General features: G+C 35.3%; 1 protein-coding gene across 1 annotated transcript; it reads right to left on the reverse strand.

Annotated features, from left to right (window-relative positions):
• Positions 1–1056: 1056 nt before the first annotated feature.
• Positions 1057–17685, reverse strand: Muc91C (Mucin 91C). The gene is made up of 3 exons (XM_067763286.1): positions 17543–17685; positions 3157–3241; positions 1057–3053 (listed from the first exon to the last, which is right to left on the reverse strand). Exons 2-3 carry the CDS (start codon positions 3190–3192, stop codon positions 1464–1466), a joined length of 1626 nt encoding a protein of 541 aa, XP_067619387.1. The 5' UTR covers positions 3193–3241; positions 17543–17685; the 3' UTR covers positions 1057–1463.
• Between the last annotated feature and the right edge of the window lie 3926 nt (positions 17686–21611).

Here is a 21611-nt window from a genome sequence, read left to right on the forward strand (position 1 = left end):
TAGAAGTTTTGTGAAGCTTGCTTCACACGTTTTTCGTCCCTGCAACATCTTTATTTTCGATAATCTTTGGTTGCTGTATACTAAGGCATCGAATCCCGAAGATATTTTGTAATCCCGCGATTTCGGGATTTGAAATTGACAATTTCGGTATCCCGGGATTTTTCCGGATCATTCAGATACCTTTGAATTTCTGTTCAAAAATAATTAAGCAATGTAAACAAATATGAGTAGTTTACCAAAAAAAAATTTTTATTTCAGTTGTGTGTTTATTCCTAAAAATTTCCTCTAAGTATTATATCATCTAATGTAACATCAGAAAGGCTAGATCTTAACTTGTTACATATGTGTATAATCGAGAGTTGAGGTACATCTTTCAGACTCAGCACTAGTAGGGTAATTTGTAGTTATGCTTCATTTCTAAATTGCTGTACATTTATTAATCCATCGGATAGAAAAATGTTTCTTTTGAAATCGGATCATTGAGAGTTGTAACGCCTAAAGGAGTTTGTACTTTACAAGGGAAAGAAGATTTCCAGTGGCTCGAAATTGATACTTACAAAAATAAAACAGGGACGAAATTCACCAACTAAAGTTATTTGATTTGCAATATGAGATTCCGAAGAAATCTCGGGATTTTAATATATGTAACCCCAGGATTTCAGGATGGCAAAACTGCTCGAGAGTCCCGGTATTCGGGAACGGGATACCCGGGACTTGATGCCTTACTGTGACCATACCTGGTATTATGTAAGTCTGAGCTGTGCTTATAGCTCTTGTTATTTCGTTTGCTTGCTTGCTGTGCACCATTTACGAGTACTTACTAAGTAGCGGTATAGGGATTCGTCGAATTTGTTAATATTCACCACATTAGCTTGGCTTGCCGATTTACATCGTTCCTTCAAGTTTTGAGCAAAACGGTGATTATACAATGGTTGTAAAATATGTTACTATAATTTCCAAATAACAGCGATTTAAACCTGATTGAGACTTTCATGATAGTAGTTGACACAAGGTAGTGATTTGCCAATCACTGTGATAAGATCACTGTGATAATAGTTTTTTTTCTTCAACATTAGTCATTTTTATTTTAAAATAATCTTCTGTAAATATATTTCCAATACAGAACTGGTTTTATTACTTTTATTAACTTATTTCCAATTTTTGTGTCAAACTAAGTTTAAGAATTAAATTATATAGTAAATAAAAATAAAAACATAAAATATTTTACAAAAACTTACTTTATACACTCAAAACGTATGAAAAATACAGGCAACTAGAAAAGAAAGAAGTTTTCAAGAGAGATAATGCTACATATAAATCTACGGATAGGAAAAGTTAACTCAAATATATAAACTAAAAAAATACGCCTTAAAGAGCCTGACATGGAGAGAAACACTGGCGGTGAAACTCAAATAAACATAAAAAGTTTAATAATTAAGTTAGAGATGCCGCCTCTTCTTATTTTATTTTCTGTAGGTGTATCCACCATTTGCGTCATAACTTTGCGGAATGGTTTCTGGTACTGAAGCTGGATAGCTGCCGCCTGAAAGACTCGATTGAGGAGGAGCACCATAGGAAGAAGACGGTGGAGCCGGTGGCGCACCATAGCTAGACGATGGGGCGGGTGCACTTGGAACTCCATATGACGTCGCGGGTGGTTTTGGTGGAGCGAATGGCTTAGAGTAGGACTTAGTTGGTGGTAAATATGAGTTCGCTGGCGGAGCTGGTGGTGCACCATAGCCTGTTGACGGCGCTGATGGCGGTGCTCCATAACTGGGTGCGGGTTCTGATGGTGGTGCGCCGTAGCCTGTTGATGGCGCTGACGGAGGTGCGCCATAATTGGGAGAGGGCGCTGATGGAGGAGCTCCATAGTTAGACGATGGAGGGGAGGCCTTTGGAGGGCCGTAGAATGCTACTGGAGACTGTGGTGCTGTGAAAATGCCTGCTGGTACTTTAGCTGGACGCTTTTTTGGAGGAGAATAACTTGGACTTGGTCGACTTGGCGGGGCACCATAGCTAGGTGACGGAGGTGGCTCGGGTGCGCCATAGCTTGGTGAAGGGTTGCTCGTTGGTGCACCATAACTAGAAGATGGCGGTGCACCATAACTAGGCGAAGGTTTACTGGGCGCGCTCTGTGGCGCCCCATAACTTGGCGAGGGTGGCGCACCATAACTAGGAGATGGAGGTGCCGGTGGTGCTCCATAGCTTGGGGAAGGTTTACTGGGTGGCGCACCATAACTAAGAGATGGTGGTGCACCATAACTTGGAGATGGAGGTGGTGGCGGAGCTCCATAGCTTGGTGAAGGCTTGCTGGGTGGTGCTCCAAAACTGGGAGATGGCGGCAGCTGTGGTGCTCCATAGCTTGAAGAAGGCTTGCTGGGTGGTGCACCATAACTGGGTGATGGAGGGGCACCATAACTAGGAGAAGGCTTACTAGGTGGAGGTCCATAGCTTGGAGCTGGCTTGCTGGGTGGAGGTCCATAACTTGGAGCAGGCTTGCTGGGTGGAGGCCCATAGTTTGGTGCTGGTGGCGGTCCATAGCTTGGAGCAGGCTTGCTGGGTGGAGGTCCATAGCTTGGAGCTGGTTTGCTGGGTGGAGGTCCATAGCTTGGTGCTGGCGGTGGTCCAAAGCTTGGAGCTGGTTTGCTGGGTGGAGGTCCATAGCTTGGTGCTGGCGGTGGTCCATAGCTTGGAGCTGGTTTGCTAGGTGGTGGTCCATAGCTTGGGGCTGGTTTACTGGGTGGCGCCCCATAACTTTGTGATGGTGGTGGACCGTAGTTTGAAGCTGGTTTGCTGGGCGGACCATATGAACTGGATGGGCGTTGAGGAGATGGAGGAGCCGGTGCAGGTGGAGCGCCATAACTCGGACTTGGTGCTGCTGGTGCACTTGGGTATGGGCCGCCGGAAGGTGCGCTGGGAGCATATCCATTCGGGGGAGCTTCGTATGTTGTGGCTGGGCCTGATGCTGGTGGCAAATAAGAACTAGCCGGGTGTGCATGCCCATTGCTAATAGGAGGTTCCGCAATGGAGAAAGAGAGCGCAGCGCATAGAAGCTGTAAAAAAAGAAAATAATAACTTGTAGAAGTAAAGATGTAAAAGTGTAGAAGAAATACCTTAATACATAAATAAATACAGTCGAGATTTTGGTAAACTTACAGTTACAGCTGCTGCCGATGTGTGTAAAAGCGTCATTATGGCAATTATTAAGTAATTAAAATATTTAAATGATGACTTTTTCTACCTGCGAAGATAATAAAGTTCAATTAGATCAATTGTTCATTAACTTTGTGGATTATTTAAATATGCAAGTCGCTTTAGTTTATAAATATATGTACACTAGACTGGGTCGATTTATTAACCGATATCGCGCCATCGATTTTTCGATAGGATTTGGGTTCAGGAAAATAAAGTTCCACTACGCATACCCAAAAAAATAAGTTTCGAGCCTGCGAAAAAAAATGGCTAAAGTTTCAATTTTTCGACCAAAACACTCTCCAAAACCCAGAAAATATTTTTTTTCAAAAAACTGTTATCGCCAACTTTTTTACAACAGTTTTTTGAAAAAAAAAGAAAATATATAAATTTTGGATTTTGGGGAATGTTTTGGTCGAAAAATTGACCCTTTCGCCATTTTTTCCTGAGCCCAAATCCTATCGAAAAATCGATGGCGCGATATCGGTTAACTTTCGTCCATACAAATCGACGCAGGTTAATATATATGCATTGTGACGAATATTATCATCACTAAGGGATACTACCATCATTAAGCCAATACTAAGCAGCCACTCGTATGTACGTAAACAAATCAATCATAATGTACACACATACATACAACGCAGCAGAGAGATACTCCCAAACGCATGTCATCATCAGCCGAAGTAGTACTCACATATTCACACGCATATAGCTAAAAACTACAAATATACAGTACTCTCAAAGTAGTTTAAGGAAGACCATTTTACGTTATTGAGTATTGGGGTTTATTATTCAACAGTTTAGCGATTCGAACGATAACAGAAGGTTTGGAATAAGCGAAATTTCACTAAATTCGTTACAGTATTTATAATATGCATGGAATGCATTTTTCAATAAGTATGGACTGGAAATGTGGGTAAAACGCTTGAGAAATAAATATTGTAACAAACTGCAGTTTCATGCATGCTACGCATGCGCATTTCTATTGAATGCGTCTAAGTTGCAGTCGTACTTAAGTATGCTGTCAAAATGAATGAATAATGTGTCTGACACACTTCCCCATTAAATATCTGTTCGGCAATAAGTATATATATATTTAAATAGCACATAAAGGTACACTTTTCACAAGGTTTGCCCCCTTTCTAGCTGATCCCCACAAACTCCTATCTTTTCGCAAATTATGATTTATGTGTGTTTAAATTGAATAGAAAAGATATGATAGGTCACGTCTATTTTGTTTTCGGTTAATGTTGTTGTATTCGAAAATTTATGACGGTATTAACTGCAACGCTTTCAGAAATAACTCACACATATTTCTGTACACATGAGGGTGGTCCTTAATCAACCTCTTACTTTTTCAAACGATAATACCAAGGTTAGAAATATCATATAAATTTTAGTCCAGTTTGGAGACGGTTAAACGGTGTCGCACTGGGGTAAAATTTTATCGTTAGAAGGGGTCAGATTGGCAAAAATCAGTAATATGATATACATATAAGCACTGCCCTGTATTGATATATAAGGCTCAACTTAGTGCACTTATGTATTTTGTGAAACAGTCTTCATTTTACTGGTGCTTGCATTCAGGTGTCACACATTTGTATACTTACACCGCTGGAATGCACAAATAATATGAGAGAATTATCGACTCATAATCAATAGCTCCATCTACTTGTTTGAGTTCATTTACGCTAATTGACATTTGATGTGTCGTTTCCTAGATGTGGATTTTACAATCATATGTACGTACTTATGTACATGTATACTTCTTAGGCTGGTTGGAAGAAAGGGTTGCACAAGCTAAACTCAGACTGGGAGGCCCAACGAGATGAGTTTGGCATTTACAAATCTGGTTGGTGAAAAAGTTTCTATACAAATGTGGAAGTCTGCTATGAATCTGCGTGGTGTCCCGCCGAGGAAAGATGAATGTGTATAGCTGGACAAAGGATGGCGAGTAACCTCCGAAGCTTCTATTAAACAACAATATGCCTGATGTCGTGATTGCAAGGAATCTATACCTGAACGATTGTTTTCTTTGTAAGAATGCCGGTCATTTCCCTGCTTGTATTACTTTACGCTCTTCATGTTTCGAGCCCCAGATGGCATTATTTATATTTAGTCTCAAAGATCTCTCGAGGTACATACCGAGGGCTGGGAGCATGGTCAAAGTTGCCTTCAGTACAAAGGCCGACAGGAGGTCTCACGTATCTCCAAGGACTTCATTGTAGCGCTTCAATGACTAGTACATACGTTTCATGATTGTTCGGGGGCTAGAAAATTGCTACCAATTTGATTTCAATGTAAAGAAAGGGCTCTGGTAGGCTGTGGAGTCGTGCAGAGTCTGTTTGAATTTATTATAAAATTTGTGTGCAATGGAACTGTTGCAGCGGAGTAGTGTCGAGCCACACTCGGGAGAAAAGTGTGCAGAGGTCGGTATAAAGGGAGTGTATTATATCCTTTAATCTAGATTTGGTGATTTGATAGATTTGATAAACGAACTTCGTGAGGAGCTGAAGCAAAGGACTGCCTATGCAGTTGACCAGGCAATCCTTATCAGTAGTAAACTTTTGGACACCATTCTGAGTCACGACGACTGGCTGATAACCCAGTTTTTATATCAAGAAATTAGTAGATCTTCAGTTGAGTGCTTTCTAGAGAGTGACGCTATGACAGCATTAGTTGCATTTTACTGCTGCAGGGGTTATCGGCAGAAGCTGTCAGCTTCTGCCAAAAAAACTATAGTAAGGAAATGGTGGTCAAGCCAATTCTGCTCTATGGGATGCTGGTCTGATGGAACTCATTGGACAAAGCGAAAAATTACAAAATGTCATGTTGAAAATACAAGTTATGGTTATTCCGAGTAAGTTGGTGGCGGTCCGATTTTTGCTCAGTTTTCGAGATATGATATGGGCAGTTACAAAACTGCCTCACCTCTCTCGCGAATACATCGATATGTTTCAAGATTATGATCACCTTGGGATCGGGCCATAATTGTATTCCGAAAAACTGTCAAACGTCTGTCTTAGACCACATGGGTGCAACTGAATCTGACGTAGCGGCCTGTAGGGCCCTAGATAGCAGTGTATCGGATGATGCTCAGTGCTACTAAGATAACGGAATTTAGCACCGACTTGAAAAGCGGCTATGAAAGTGCCTGACCTCGTTTGCAATAACTTCGAACTATTTTAATATTATGATTATTCTGTGATCGGAACTTATATGTATTCCGGCCATCTGTCTACCGACTATCTTAGCCCACAAATAAAATGAAATAAACATGGGTGCCACTGAGCCATACATAGAGGTCTATAGGGAGTTTGGATTTTTGGGCCATAGTTGTATTCCGCTCAACTGTCAAGTGGATATCTTAGGCTGAAAGGGTACAACTGAAGTGGATGTGGATGGATCTGTATGGATTTGTAACTTCCGCTATCCACCAACTGTGGTTTTGTACATATGAGTTCGAGTCCGCTAAGCAAACGTTAAACAGGCACCTTAACGATGAGCACATATACTTATTGCATATGCTGACACAGCTCGACGAAGCTATATCCAGCTGTGCGAGTGGATGAAGATGCTTCAGTCCAGAAAGTATTTTTATTGGAACCCACCTATAATGTAAGATAACGTGGATGCCCTCGTTCCATTGGAATCTCCAAGTGGCGAGCGATGGAAAAAATAGAAGTAGCGGATACGATATTTTCGGCGGCAAAACCGTTATTATTAAGTAAGACCAATATGTTTTTAATAAAATCCACGTACATGATAGTCTTTGTGGAAAAAAGGGGTTCATTAAATTTCTTGCTCTGACCTCAAATGCAGATACGCACATTGAAAAGCAGGGCAAACTTTAAGAGTACTTATTTGTGCAGTCGAATTCGTTTTTTCACAAAGATTTAGTTACGCTGCCTGATTCCAACCACGACTTAACTTTGGTTAAATTATATTAAAATTACCATTTTAACCTTTGAGTCAAGTAAAACAAAATTGGCGACTAAAAACAAATCTTAGGCCAATGTGATCTTTTAAAACATATTACTTTGCAACTTTTGTTTTTCACCAAACCCGTCAAATAATTCCTTAAGCTAACATAGAAGTGCCATTACCAAGATGAGTTTCGAATCCGTGACATTTAGCATCTAAGATCTATACCAATACGACCCACTTTCAATTCACTTTTAGATATAAAATATATTGCACTATTTCAGCTGCGCTTTACGAAGTTCAAAGAAAATGTTGCTGTAATAAAAAACTTGCCGCTTGTACGAAGGAAGCGAACTTTGCAAAACTCCAGAAACCATAAATGTTATCATTACGCAAAAAGAGATTAGTACGAGTCCGCCACGAATGCTATGATGGTTAGCGCCAAACGTACAAAGGAAAAATTGTAAATGCAAAATAGTGATTTCGCAAACTTTGGGTGCGTGCTCATCAGTCTACGCATGCGCATTGTATTAAATTATAAACTTCCATTACAAGTTTGCGTGTTTGTGTATTATGCTTGGAAAATCAATTTGATATCATCATATGTATATAATTCTTATGCATTATATAGAGAAGTGAATAGAATTACTTACATATAAGAAAAACAAAAAGATAAGCTCTCAATGTTATTGAAAACGAATACACGGTACATTAGAGTGTGTATATAAAAAAAAAGGCGTGAGTACCAAGTAGTTGTGAAGTTAGATGTGTGTGAACATACAGGTGTACCAATAGGAAAATAGGTACTGCTTTTAAGTTAACTTGAGCTTACCCAGAGTTTGAATAAAAGCACAGTAGAGGTAACTTTACGACAATCATATAGTTTTGGGCTTTTGATAAGAACGTCGTCGGCTTCGATAACTTTTCCCATGCAGCCCAAAGACATATCAATTTGACTTTAACCGAAAAACATGTCTTAATTATGTTGTTGTTGTAGCGATAAGGTTAATCCCCGAAGGCTTTGGGGAGTGTTATCGTTATCCTTTGTTGGATAACGATCCGGTACGCTCCGGTAACACAGCACCATTAAGGTGCTAGCCCGACCATCTCGGGAACGATTTATATGGCCACATTAAACCTTCAGGCCATTCCTCCCTCCTCACCTCCAAGTTTCGTGAGAAGCTTGGGGTCGCCAGAGCCTCGTCTGTTAGTGAAATGTCACGGATAGGTGAGGTTGACAATTGTGTTTGGAAAAGCTATATATTGCACTGGCAACTTGAAAGGGTTGCGCTACACAGCCCCTTGAATCTGGTATTTCAGTCGCCTCTTACGACAGGCATACCTAACGCGGGTATATTCTGACCCCCTAACCCGCCGGGCATGTCTTAATTATAAACCCACACTATATAGGACTTAGCAAAGGAGGCTGTTACTTTCATTTCATAAATGTATATTAGTCCTATTTAACGTGGTGGAACTCTATTTACTACATATTTTCTAAGACGAACCCGCAGAATGATTCTCTGAATCTCAGCATATACAATTTGCTGTACTGAAAGCCTACACCTCATATCTTAATAAAATATCCGATTTAATTCAAGCAGCCTAGAACAAGTGGATAGGAAGTGATTATAAAAAATCAAAAAGTTTTTGGAAAATACCACTTTTTCTTCAGTAAGCCTGCGAAAATTTCTTTTACCCCTTTAGCAAATTTTTATTACGAAATCTCACCAAAGGACGAAAGCACTCGACTTTCCATCACTGCAGGGTATATCTGAGTTTTCTTTCTTCTTCGTGTGGAATACAAGATCGACGAAAGTTTGGTGATAGGTATGCATTAATTACGTGAAGGGATTTGATAGCTACATGACATACGACAGTTGGTTTTCTTTCCAAACCGCGGCTTCCATGATAGCTGATACTCGGTTCGAAGGACACTACAATGATCAGGAAAACCGAAAGAGTGTTAGAGGTCTCGTCCTTTCAGTAGACCAGCCCACCCCCCCCCCCCCTCCCTCCCATTAAAACCCTACCATTTGACTTAGAAACATCGGTGTATATGGAAATGCTGATATACGGACTCGAAATCGGATCGAAACCGCACCAGACTTTGAATCGAAGTCTAAATCGAAACTGCAACCGGGCCAGGAATCGAAATTGGGCTGAAATTAAAAACCGAAAACCGGACATCGAAATAGAAATAATATAGGAAATGAAACCAGAATCGAGGGAAAAATCAAGCCGTAACAGAAAACGCCACCGAAACCAGAGCGAAACCACAATCAAAGGCGGTGACACCGGCCATTTTTTATAGAATCAAATTCACAGATTAATATTGAACATAAATCAATTAACCATTTTAATTGTCATCACAAACCTTGGCAAACAGATTACTCGAGATCGTAGGAAATATGTCTGAGAAAAATGAACGACATCGGTTAAGCACCACGCCCATTTTTATATGACAGAGTTTTAAGAAGATCGTAGATAAATAGAATTGGCAATAAATTTTGCAAAAGTTAACTTTATATCAATGCTATTTTGCTTCTAAAGAATATTATTTCTAATTTCTGTTTTTATGTACGGGTCCCTTTTTCGCTCTTATTTGGAATCCAAATCTATATATATAGTTTTGGTTGTAAACATGGAGATTCGGGCTATTAGCGAGCTTTGGGAAATTTTGGTAGTAGTGCTTTTGTTTAGCTATATTTTATTAAAATTATTTGTTAAAAATAAACGACTGTGAGCACATAAAGAAGTCTATTTGTACTATGGCACTATTGTGAATATTTGCACTGCATTACCGGCTGATTTCTGTTGATATTAGATGAGAGACTTTTATATTGGTTGCGCAAGATGCGCACGGGTCAGGCTCGTAATTATAATAAGAAATTGAAAAAATTTTATATTTTGAATATGGGCGTGAAACCGCCAAGTTCTTATGACAAAGCAGTTGTATAAGTTTAAGGAACTTGAAAAATAATTGACCTACGGTAACAAAATTTTATACACATATTTCCTTTAAAACGAGAAATATGTCTAATAAAAGTGGGCCAAATCCCTTATTACCCATGTGCACTTTGGATAATATTTAGTTTCAAATAATTGAAACCAAATAAATTGTAATATAGAAACTGAGGTAAAATTTTCTGTTACACCCAAACTTAGACCCTACTACTCTAATACATTTACTTCGTTATTTGTGGTCCATTAAAAATTAAATACCAATGCTTTTGTTTGGTTTTTTTGGGTACATCCTACGCTTAAATTGGCTTGAAACTTTACATTTCACATTTATGTTCAACTTTTGAATTTATTGAATATTGAGCACAGCGCATTAACTAAAATTTGTCAAATTTATTCGGTTTTACTGGCATTTGCATGCATAATGCAGTTTTAGTTGCCTATTAAGGGCGTTATGCTGTCGACTGGAATGTTCAATTTGCAATGCAAAATGTTGATAAAATATTTAAATTAACACCAGCCCCAACCCATTGTCATTACGTTGATAGATATTACGCTGGAAATTCATTTAAAAAAACATAGAAAACTGTTTTGTTGTAGTAGCGGCCACATTAAAGTGGATGGAGCGTGCCGTTTGGATTTTGTTAAACTGACGCCAGCATCAAATGCCGGTCGCTAATGTGAACAAATATTTGCAGCAGCTTGAAATGCCTCTAGAAAGCTAATGCTCCATTGCTGGTTGCATGGTTCTCGTTAAGGGGGCGCTAACTTTTACTTAACAAAACAGAATTATGCAAAACAATGCTTCAAATGACATAGATATCCATATAATGAAGCGCTTAAGTGCACGCGAACCATTTGTAATCTTTTGCATTCGAGTCGCAAAAAAAACCAACAAACAGGTTTTATTTTTTGTCTTGATCCGGTAGAACAACTTTCTATGTCATAATTTGTTTAAACAAACCTTACTGCCAGTTTTTTTTAAACGCCCTATCTCAGAATTTGGTTGAAGAACAACTTAATTAAATTTTTTTCAAAAACGCCAACGACTTTTTCACTGATGGAAATGCTGAGTTTAACCCTTTTACAAAATTCTAGCGCTCAAGTAGCGCACGGAGCACCGTTTCAAGGTCAATAGTTTTTTAAATAATTAATATATATTTTTTTTAAATTTCGCGTTATCGTTTTGCATACATTTCCTTATTCTCGTATGAAGCATATTTGCTCAACTCGTCAAAAAAAAAAAATTGCTCTTTTTATTAGCGAGTAATTGCATCGCAAGCATACGCACATTGAAGTGCGAGGGAACGTAGTGGGGCTGACGGCTGCTAAACTAAGTTGAACGTAATTTTGTGGCGTTCGTTGAGTGCATTATGCTATATGGCTTACACTTTACTTTTTTTTTTGCTAATTTTGCAATGTTGTTGTTACTGTTTTAAGTTGCATATTGCATTGCATGCTTGCAACAAAACAAAAGCAACAATACATAACAAATTAGTTATAAAAAAAAGGAAAAACCAAATTCCACAAGTTTGGCTTAAATTAAGTCTGTCTTCCTTGTGCTTGACGTAAGTAAGTTGTGGATACTTTTTTGTCATTTCAGTTGTCTGTGTCAATTTATAAGTGGATATGGTTTTATATTTTGTTTGTTTTTGTGATTTTTTTCCTTTCAGTTTAAGTTCGCTTCGCTTACAAATCCAACTCTGGCTATGACAAGCATTTTTTTAATTTTCAATGTTATTTACTAAAGCTCATTTGCCGCTGTCACTTCTGCCACCATCACCACCGCGTTGTTGCATGCATCATAATCATTTGTTAGTACTCGCTTTAAGTTACATAATTTGGCGTTAATTGAATGTTGTAAGTGCATTGCATTGTCCCTTTAGAAAAGCTATTTGCATGTTTCCATTTTTATGAGCAAACTTTCTACTGTCACGTGTCGTAATAGTTAGTTAATCTATTAAAAAAACTAAATTCGCCTTGGTATTTTTATATATATGTGACTATGTTTAATATGTATTAACGGTTAATTTCCAACAAAAAAAAAAAAAAAATAGGCACATATACCAATCCACACTTTGAATATAAAACAAAAATCTATAGCACTCCCATATGTCCTCATATATATATAAATAAATAAATAAATGTCAGGACCCATAACCTCCGAAGAGATTTTAGGCCGAACTTCTCTTCCAATTTGCGTCGTGCTCCTCTTAATTTTTTCCTAAAAATTGGCGGGACGGGACCTACTTGTTTTATGCCGACTCCGAACGGCATCTGCAAGGCAGATGAGTTTTCATTGAAAGCTTTTCATGGCAGAAATACATTCGGAGTGCTTGCCAAACACTACAGAAGGACGAGCCCGTTTAGATTCTTCTTCGTTCTAATTGAAAAAACTTGTTTCTAAAATTTTGATGTTGCGCCCGGGGCGCGAACCCAGAATCTTCGGTGTGGATGGCGGAGCACGCTACCATCACACCACGGCAGCCGCCATTATCCCATACATATGCCCTCACATATAAATTCGATTCATATGAAAGTGCAAAGAAAAAGCACTTCCGTTTAAAGCCAAGGCACTTCGGTATGATATTGAAATTTACATTAACAAATTGACAACACTGAACAAAATTTTAATTCAAAATTTATTCCTTAAAATATTTTTTTTATCAATTTAAAAAAGTTCCAGTGTAGATTTAATTTTGTTCATATATGTATTGGGATGGGCACTTCAGTATAAAAAGTTTTGAACAGCCCTGCTTTATAGTTTCTAAAAGGCTACTCAAAACTTTTTTTAATTTTAAAACTGTTTTTTAACTTTCATTGTTTGAAAATATTTAAATAGCGTAATTTTGCAGAATTATTTTTCTACTTCTTTACTTAAAATTTGGAAAAATGTGAATATTTGAACTGTTTAAAAGCTACCTAGAACAGTTTATTTAGTTGCTTGGAATTTCTGTAACTCATACATTTATTTTCGCCTTCTTTCGGCAACTCTATATTTATCAAAGACGTTTTTATTTTAAATTTTGCAGTTGTTTTCTTTTCTTCTCAGGAACTCTCCACTATTTTAGTTTTACTTCAGAAAGTTGCAGTTGAAGTTCAGGAAATTACAATTGAAGTTCAGATATCTCAATTAAACTCCAATTATAATTTTTTGAACTTCAATTGTAATTTGCTGACTGCAAATAGAAATTCTGAACTTCAGTTTTATTTTTGTGAACTTTTCAAATGTACTTTTTTGAGCTTCAATTGAAAATTCTGAATTTTAATTGCAACTCTCTGAGCTAGAGCTGAAAGAAATGTAGAACTATTGCAAAGTTAGCCAGATATATTTTAAAAATTTATTTTTTGAAATTTTGAAAATTTTTGGAAAAAGTGAATATTTGCGAGACTTTTAATCTTTTGAAAGTTTTGAACTATTAAAAAGCTGATCAAAACAGGTTTTTTTTTGAAACTTTGAAATTTTAGAAAAAAATGCGGGATTTGGAATATTTTAAAGTTACGCCAAACAGTTCTTTTTTTGATATTTAAAGTTTTTTCATAATTTTTTTAATTCAAAAATGAAATAAATAAATATTAATAATTATTTTTATTTTAATTTTTCTATCTATTCCAATATAAAAAATAATTTTTCAGTTATAGAAAAATTTAAAATACAATAATTATTATAAAAATTATTGTTATGGGCCTTGAGATCGAATCGAACCTGGCATTTTTTTTAAATTTAAAATTTTTCTTATTTAGAAAAAAATGTAAATATTTTTTCGTAATTTTTAATTCTCTGGAGCTTCACAACTTTTGAAAATTACCCAAAAAGTATATTTTTTAATATTAAAATTCTGAAACTAGAAAAATAAAAAGTCTACCGAACCCAGTTTTTTATATTTTTTTTTAATTAAAAATTTTTTACATTATTTTTTTTGAAAAATTTTAAGCATCGAATAACTTTTTTGATTTTTAAAGTTTTTTTTTATTTTTGATTAAATATTTGAAACTTTTCGAGAACTTCTCAGAACAATATGGTTTTCTTCTTAATTTACCACCTTTTAATCTTTTGGAAAAATGTAATTCTTTTTGGAGCTCTAGAATTATCAAAAATATACTCAAAACAGTGCTCTTTTCCTTTATTGATACTTTAAGATTTTTTTATTATTGGATTTTTGGGGAAAATTTAGAATATTGAAGAGTTACTCAGAACATTTTTTTAGTTTGAAAATGTGTTTTAAAATTTTTGAAAGTCTACACATAATTTGTTTTATCACTTTGTTTTGTTTTTTAAATTTAACATTTTTTTATCATTTGGAAAACTGTTAGTATTTTTTCATTATTTTGAAGCAACTTTTTCTTGTTTTAACGAGCTAAAGAATTTTTTTCAATTTTAAAACTTTGGTTCTTTAGTGGAAAATTAAGAGTTTTTTCTTTTCAGGGACTACAGACACCATATGCCAATTCCGGAGTCAGCTCGGATTTTAGTTACACACAATAGGTGCTTTTCCGTTTTCTCAGCTCCGGGAAATTGCGGCCGCGACAAACGATATGCATCCCTGTAGTGACTGCGAGTTCTGTAACTAGTATGGATAGATCCCATCTGTTCTTCTGATGAATGCTTCAAGATGGGATTTCATTGTATGACGACATTGCACGGGCCTACACCTAGTATTACATCGCTAAGTACGTACTGATAGATAATACTCTCTATGAGCCCCAGGGCGGAAAGGACCTCATACATTTCTATGGCATCAAAAGTACCCCGCACTAGATTTGTGGTCAACCCTTTTCGTTGTGTGTTACTAAGCGCCGCCCACCAAATAAGGTAAACGCTGTATTGAATCGCTAGGTTTATGACCCTCTATCTACACTGGATTTCTCTTTGATTTTATACTTGTTGAGTTCAGTTATTATATTGCCTATAACTAAAAAACGTAGACCAGTGGAGACACGATATGTTCACTTGCTCCCAGCCAGATTGCAAATTTCAACACTATTCCCTTCACAATAAATGCAAAGAGTATAAAGTGCATCTTTAAATAGATCCTCTATATCCAGTCCTGAAATTAAAGTAGCCTCATAGGTCTTAAACGATGCATCTACCTTCTGAACTTCTTCATGCGATGCAGTCTCGATTTAAGATAAACACCTTGGGTTATTGACAGCACTTTACTGCCTCTAATTATTTGGGATTTCCATGTGCTCTCTAGTTGGAAAGAAGAACACTTTGGTCCCGGTTCATTTGAGGAGATTTTTATTCAGCGAATAAAAGCAGGTTTCATCAACGAGTAGTTTTTCGCAGCATAGCTAGAAGAATTAAATCCGCACCTGGGAATTCACAGAAGTGACAATTGTTTTATACCTTTCATGAACATGAAATGGTATATTAACTTTGGTCCGATGTTTGTAACGGTGAGAAATATAGAAGATAGACTCACCATTATGTATACCGAATTGATCAGGGTGACGAACTGAGTTGATATAGCCATGCCCGTCTATCCGTCCGTCCGTCCGTCTGTCTGTTTGAACGCAAACTAGTCCCTCAAATTTTGAGATATCTCTATGAAATTTGCACAAGGACGTACTTTTGTATTATATTAGATATTTGTCGGATCCGGTAGGATCGGACCACTATAACATATATCTCCCATACAACCGATCGTTCAGATAAGATGATTTTGGTCATTCCTGCCGCAATTTAGAAAGTATAAACGTGAAACTCGGTAATATATATTCTAATATATCATAGAAGATATCCTGAAAAAATCACTTTGATCGGAGCTATATATACTATATATCCCATACAACCGATCGTTCAGATAGAAAGATTTTTAGCCATTTCTCCCTTAATTTCCAAATATAAAAACGTTAAACTTGGTGATATTTATTCTACTATATCATAGAAGATTTCCTTAAAAAATCACTTTGATCGGAGCTATATGTACATACAACCGATCGTTCAGATAGATAGATTTTTGGCCATTTCTCCCTTAGTTTCCAATATAAAAGCGTGAAACTTGGTGATATATATTCTAATATATCATAGAAGATTTCCTGTAAAAATCATTTCGATCGGAGCTATATATAATATATATCCCATACAACCGATCGTTCAGATAAGAGGTTTTTTGTCATTTTTTATTTTTTATTTATCTTAAAAATCGTTTAGGTATATACATCTGTTCACTATATATTTCTCATCTTATACATTCGATTATTTGAAGATTACGAACGGAATAAGATTATTGTACAACCCCATTCATGAAAGGTATAAAGTCTTCGGCACAGCCGAAGACAGTTCCGTCCTTACTTGTTTTTTTTTCAAATTTCGTCAAACAAAATTTTTCTTGTTTTGTTTTTTTATATCTTAACAACAAACTTCTATGTCTTGTATCTGAAACTATGCAAAACAATCTCAAAAACGAAAATTCAAGAAAGTTTTACGAAAATTTCGAACTTTGTATTTGGAGCTCCCTGAATTCTTTTAAGTATACAGGTTTGTGGCCCAATCTTTTTAAGTCTAACAAGGCAGATAATCTTTGATAATCTTTTACCCGAACGTTCTTTTTGCTCTTCCTCTATACAAAGTGTGAATTTTTTTTTTTAATTGAGAAAATCTAAACCACTCTTCGGAAAAAAGAGACAAAAAACAATACACATTTGAATAGATCAATAACTTACACTTTTTACTATAAAATTTATTGGACTACAAACCTGCACACTCAAAAAGTTCGGAGAACTTAAAAATAATTCGAAATATACGAAAATTTTTTTCGAATTTTTGATTTTTTTCGTAAATATTTTTTTAAATTAGTTTGCATAGTATTAGTTCAAAAATTAATATAAGTTTTTCCTTAAATGTCGAAAATAAAAAGAAGGACTTAATTGCTGAAGATTTCTAAAAATTGCCACTGCTATTTTTCGTTTGGAGTCCGCATAAAATATGTAGCTCTCATCTCGCCAATTTGTAGGGAATATTGATAAGATCGCGCCAGGTATGTATTAATGTTTTTTTGTTTTTATTTCCTGGCGAAATCACAGTGATGTACCGTATTTATTTTCACTCTCAAGCTCAAATTTTGTTTAAAAAATGAATTTTTTCCCGTCTAGTATAATGAAACAAAAGACTTATGAAACAAACTTTCATTTCATAAAAAAGTCATTTCAGAATCAACTCAAAAAATTATTATATTTTTTTACTTATTTAAATCATCAATAATACATAACTTTATATTTAAAATATTTTTTTTATTACTGGTTTTTTTTTTTTTTTTTGTTTTTTTTTTTTTTGATTTTTGATAAAGAGGAATGGAATTTCGACTACAGGTTCAGTTTAAGTTTTTAAATATTGAAAAGTTTTCTAATTCAATTCCTCCACAAAACATCACTTCTATTTTAATATTGTATTTATTTAACACACTTATTTATATATTGAAAATATTCCTAATATCTTTCAAGCTTTTACACTAACCAGCGTTATTGTCTCCCATTCAAGTTGCACAGTTTATTTTTATATGTGAATATATATCATAAATAATTTAATTTAAAAAAAATCAAACTGTTATTTCAACGTTTATTTGCGATCACAAGTGTAAGCCGTTACCGATAGTTGAATGTGAACTGCAAGTTGAAACGAGCGCATCTTGCATATTTATACCCAAAAAATTGAATTTGTATTTTCTCAAGCTTTATATTTTCTTACATTTCTCTAATGCTATATTGTTTGTGCACAGAGCGCCGCATCATCATGAAACATTGTGCCTCATATTCATAACATTATGTGCGTTTGAATGTTAAATTGAATTTAAATATTAAATAGTTACAACACCAAATCATGCGCATCTCCATTTTTTTCGCCAACTCAAGCCTCATTTTAACAAAAATAAATCTACTACAATTTTATATAATTTGTGGTATAACTTGGTATAAATAACTGTTAATTGCTTCTTGTTTATGTCTGTGGCAAGGTTTTATCGAAGATGCTCATTAATTACTCTTGAAAAATTAAGTTCAAAATAAATGTTACAAAAATTGAGCTGTGCGCATGCGCATCGCGCTTAGCAAAGTTAAAAAATTACTCGCGCTCAGAAATGTAAGCTCTTTGGCTCAATGCCGTACTCTAATATTCATTTTTGTTGCTTTGTTATAAGAATTGTGTTTTTATTTGTTTGTTGTAGGTTTTTTGAATTGCATTGTGCATTGCAATTTTCTTTTCGCTAATGGTCAGGTCAGATTATTTCAAAGGCAATTGTAGCTGGAATATATATTTTGCAGGGAAATATATACGCACTCTCGTTCTCATCGAAATAGCACATAACTTCTTTAGGAATGACTCTCTCTGTACCAGGGATTGCATTCGGCAATTCGGTCTATTACGGATAACAGCCGGCTTCCAAGCAGAAAAAGAGATTTCATGTTTAGTTTTGATTTTTTTTTTCAGTTTTCCACAGTGATTTGTAAATCACTGAGATCATTCAGTGTGAATTATTGGCAATTTTTTTTTTAAACTGTTATTTTGCTACCGAAATGGGTTTAGGGAATACTAAGTCCCTCATCTGCTCGTTAGACTTAACTTAATTTAAATTTTGAATAATAGTTTTTAACAGGGTCTGCAAAGAATTGTTATTCCTAAAAGTTTAGCTCACAAAAAACATACTACTTCCCTATAATATATTTTGGCTGAAAGGTAAAGAGTCGTATGTCCAAAAAAGTACATATTGAGAAATGCGTTAAACATGCAAATTGTTTACCTCAGTGATAAATGTGTATACAACATGTCCCAATTTAAACAATATCTGAGTTACGGTATTTTTCCAGAGGGTCAAGAAGACAGCATAAAATTGGAGTTACGAACGACTGTTAACCTCTCAGCTACAGATACATGGAGTAATATTGGTAAAGTTAGGAAAAATTTATTTATGAAAACGAAAAGTCATCTGGCTCTTATTATTTAGTCATAAACGAAATCACTGAATTGCCTCCAAAAAAAAAAAATGCAGTGAACTCAATTGTTTTGATGGTAAATATAAATAGGTGAGAATACGCTGGACAATACGGTCAACTACAAAGGTACTGAATATCCGGTTTCTAATCGATGAGTTATTGGTTTGTTAACAACGAATTTTGTTTAGAACATCGAGTTTTCGGTTTGCGATACGAAGCTATCGAAAACTTTTCGGTTTGTTAACAAAAAGTTATCGAAATGTTACCACAAAATTACGGAATAGTTATCGCCTTGAAAAAGCTATCGTAGTGTTAACAAATAAGGACGGGACTGTCTTCGGCTGTGCCGAAGACTTCATACCTTTCATGAATGGGGCTGAACAATAATCTTATCCCGTTCGTAAGCTTCAAATAATCGGATGTATAAGATAAGAAATATATAGTGAACAGATGTACATACCTAAACGATTTTTAAGATAAATATAAAATAAAAAATGGCAAAAAACCCCTTTATCTGAACGATCGGTTTTATGGGATATATATTATATATAGCTCCGATCGAAATGATTTTACAGGAAATCTTCTATGATATATTAGAATATATATCACCAAGTTTCACGTTTTTATATTGGAAATTAAGGGAGAAATGGCTAAAAATCTTTCTATCTGAACGATCGGTTGTATGGGATATATGTAATATATAGCTCCGATTGAAATGATTTTTTCATGAAATCTTCTGTGATATATTAGAATAAATATCACCAAGTTTAACGTTTTTATGTTGGAAATTAAGGGAGAAAATGCCAAAAATCTTTCTATCTGAACGATCGGTTGTATGGGATATAACTATATATAGCTCCGATCAAAGTGATTTTTTCAGGATATCTTCTATGGTATATTAGAATATATATCACCGAGTTTCACGTTTATACTTTCTAAATTGCGGCAGGAATGACCAAAATCGTCTTATATCAACGATCGGTTGTATGGGAGATATATGTTATAGTGGTCCGATCTTACCGGATCCGACAAAGGTCTAATATAATACAAAAATGAATCCTTGTGCCAAATTTCATTAAGATATCTCAAAATTTGAGGGACTAGTTTACGTTCAAACAGACAGACGGACGGACGGACGGACAGACGGACATGGCTATATCAACTCAGTTCGTCGCCCTAATCAATTCGGAATACTTAAGGGTGAGTTTATCTTCTATATTTCTCAACGTTACAAACATCGGTCCAAAATTAATATACCATTTCATGTTCATGAAAGGTATAAAAATTCGTTATCGGCGTCTTATCTGTTTGCTATGAAACAGATACTGATAAAACTTCAATATATGATCGATGGATTATCTGTAACCTCCCATTTAACTAGCCCATAAAAAATCAATAATAAGTGGATAACTCAGCAGTAACAAGCCTATAACAAAGGGACAATAACTTGTCCGTGTCGATTTTTACCGATAATAACCCGACGAAGCTCTTCTCAAAAAGTCCGGAATTTTTGTTTCTGATAAAGTTACCTTCATTGTGATTAAACTTCAGCAACTGTGCGAGTTCTAATAGGATCATTAGATAACCAGTCTAATCTCGACTAGAGATCTTTGTTAGAAAACTTCCTTAGGAAACGAGTCGAGAGTGATAAGGGAACTAGTGCAAATTGAACTCACTTAAAAATCCCATTACAGAAATGCATTCGAGTTCGATTGAATAAATAATTTGTTTAGATTTGATTATTAGGTCTCATTTGAGAACGCCTTGTTTATCTAGTGTTTCTCGAGCCGTCATCCAACTGTAAAGATTCGATAAGGGGGTAGTTATATAAAGTCCTTTAAACTTTATGAAACTTCAGTGTTTGTTGGGTGTAATAGCCCCTAAAATTATTTTTTTATTTTTTTATGAATTTGAGAGTTAAAATAAATAGTTTTCGTCATATGGTGACGTAACAGAATAGGTGAAATTCATATTTGTTTTTCATTTGGGCCAATTTTTGAATTTGTAATTTTGTTGGGTTTTGTAGGTTTTTGGCCGATAAATAAGATATTATGTACTGCGGTAGCATCGAAACGCGTAGGAGGATAAAGGAAAATGAAAAAAATTTTGCCTTACATAATATCTTATTTATCGGCCAAAAAGCTGCAAAACCCAACAAAATTAATATTTGTTAACGGTAAAGTTCACACATAAGTACTTTCGGATCCTTGCACCTACACACAAATTACAATGGCTATGGAGGCTCTCTCTGCCTATTAGAGCATCATCTATCATCATCATATGCATGTGCATATATAGATATATATATAGTATAAGGCATTCATTTTTTTATTAAATATTCCAATTTTTATTTTTGAGCTGTTTGTAGTAAACAAGCAAGAAAAATGAAAGTGAATATCATATGGCTACAAAACTATATGTTATGCTATTTAAGCATTTATAAAATAATGTTCCATGAAGTGGAGTGCTTACAGAAAAGTTTTAGTTTTTTAACTTGCGAAAACGATAATTATTTTATTATATAGGTACTGGATTTTAATTCGATTTTTTTGGTTGGTCTTAAACTATTAACCAATTCAATTAATATCGACTATTGC

Source organism: Eurosta solidaginis, chromosome 1, assembly GCF_040869045.1.
Source record: "Eurosta solidaginis isolate ZX-2024a chromosome 1, ASM4086904v1, whole genome shotgun sequence".
Taxonomy (NCBI): Eukaryota; Metazoa; Arthropoda; class Insecta; order Diptera; family Tephritidae; genus Eurosta; species Eurosta solidaginis.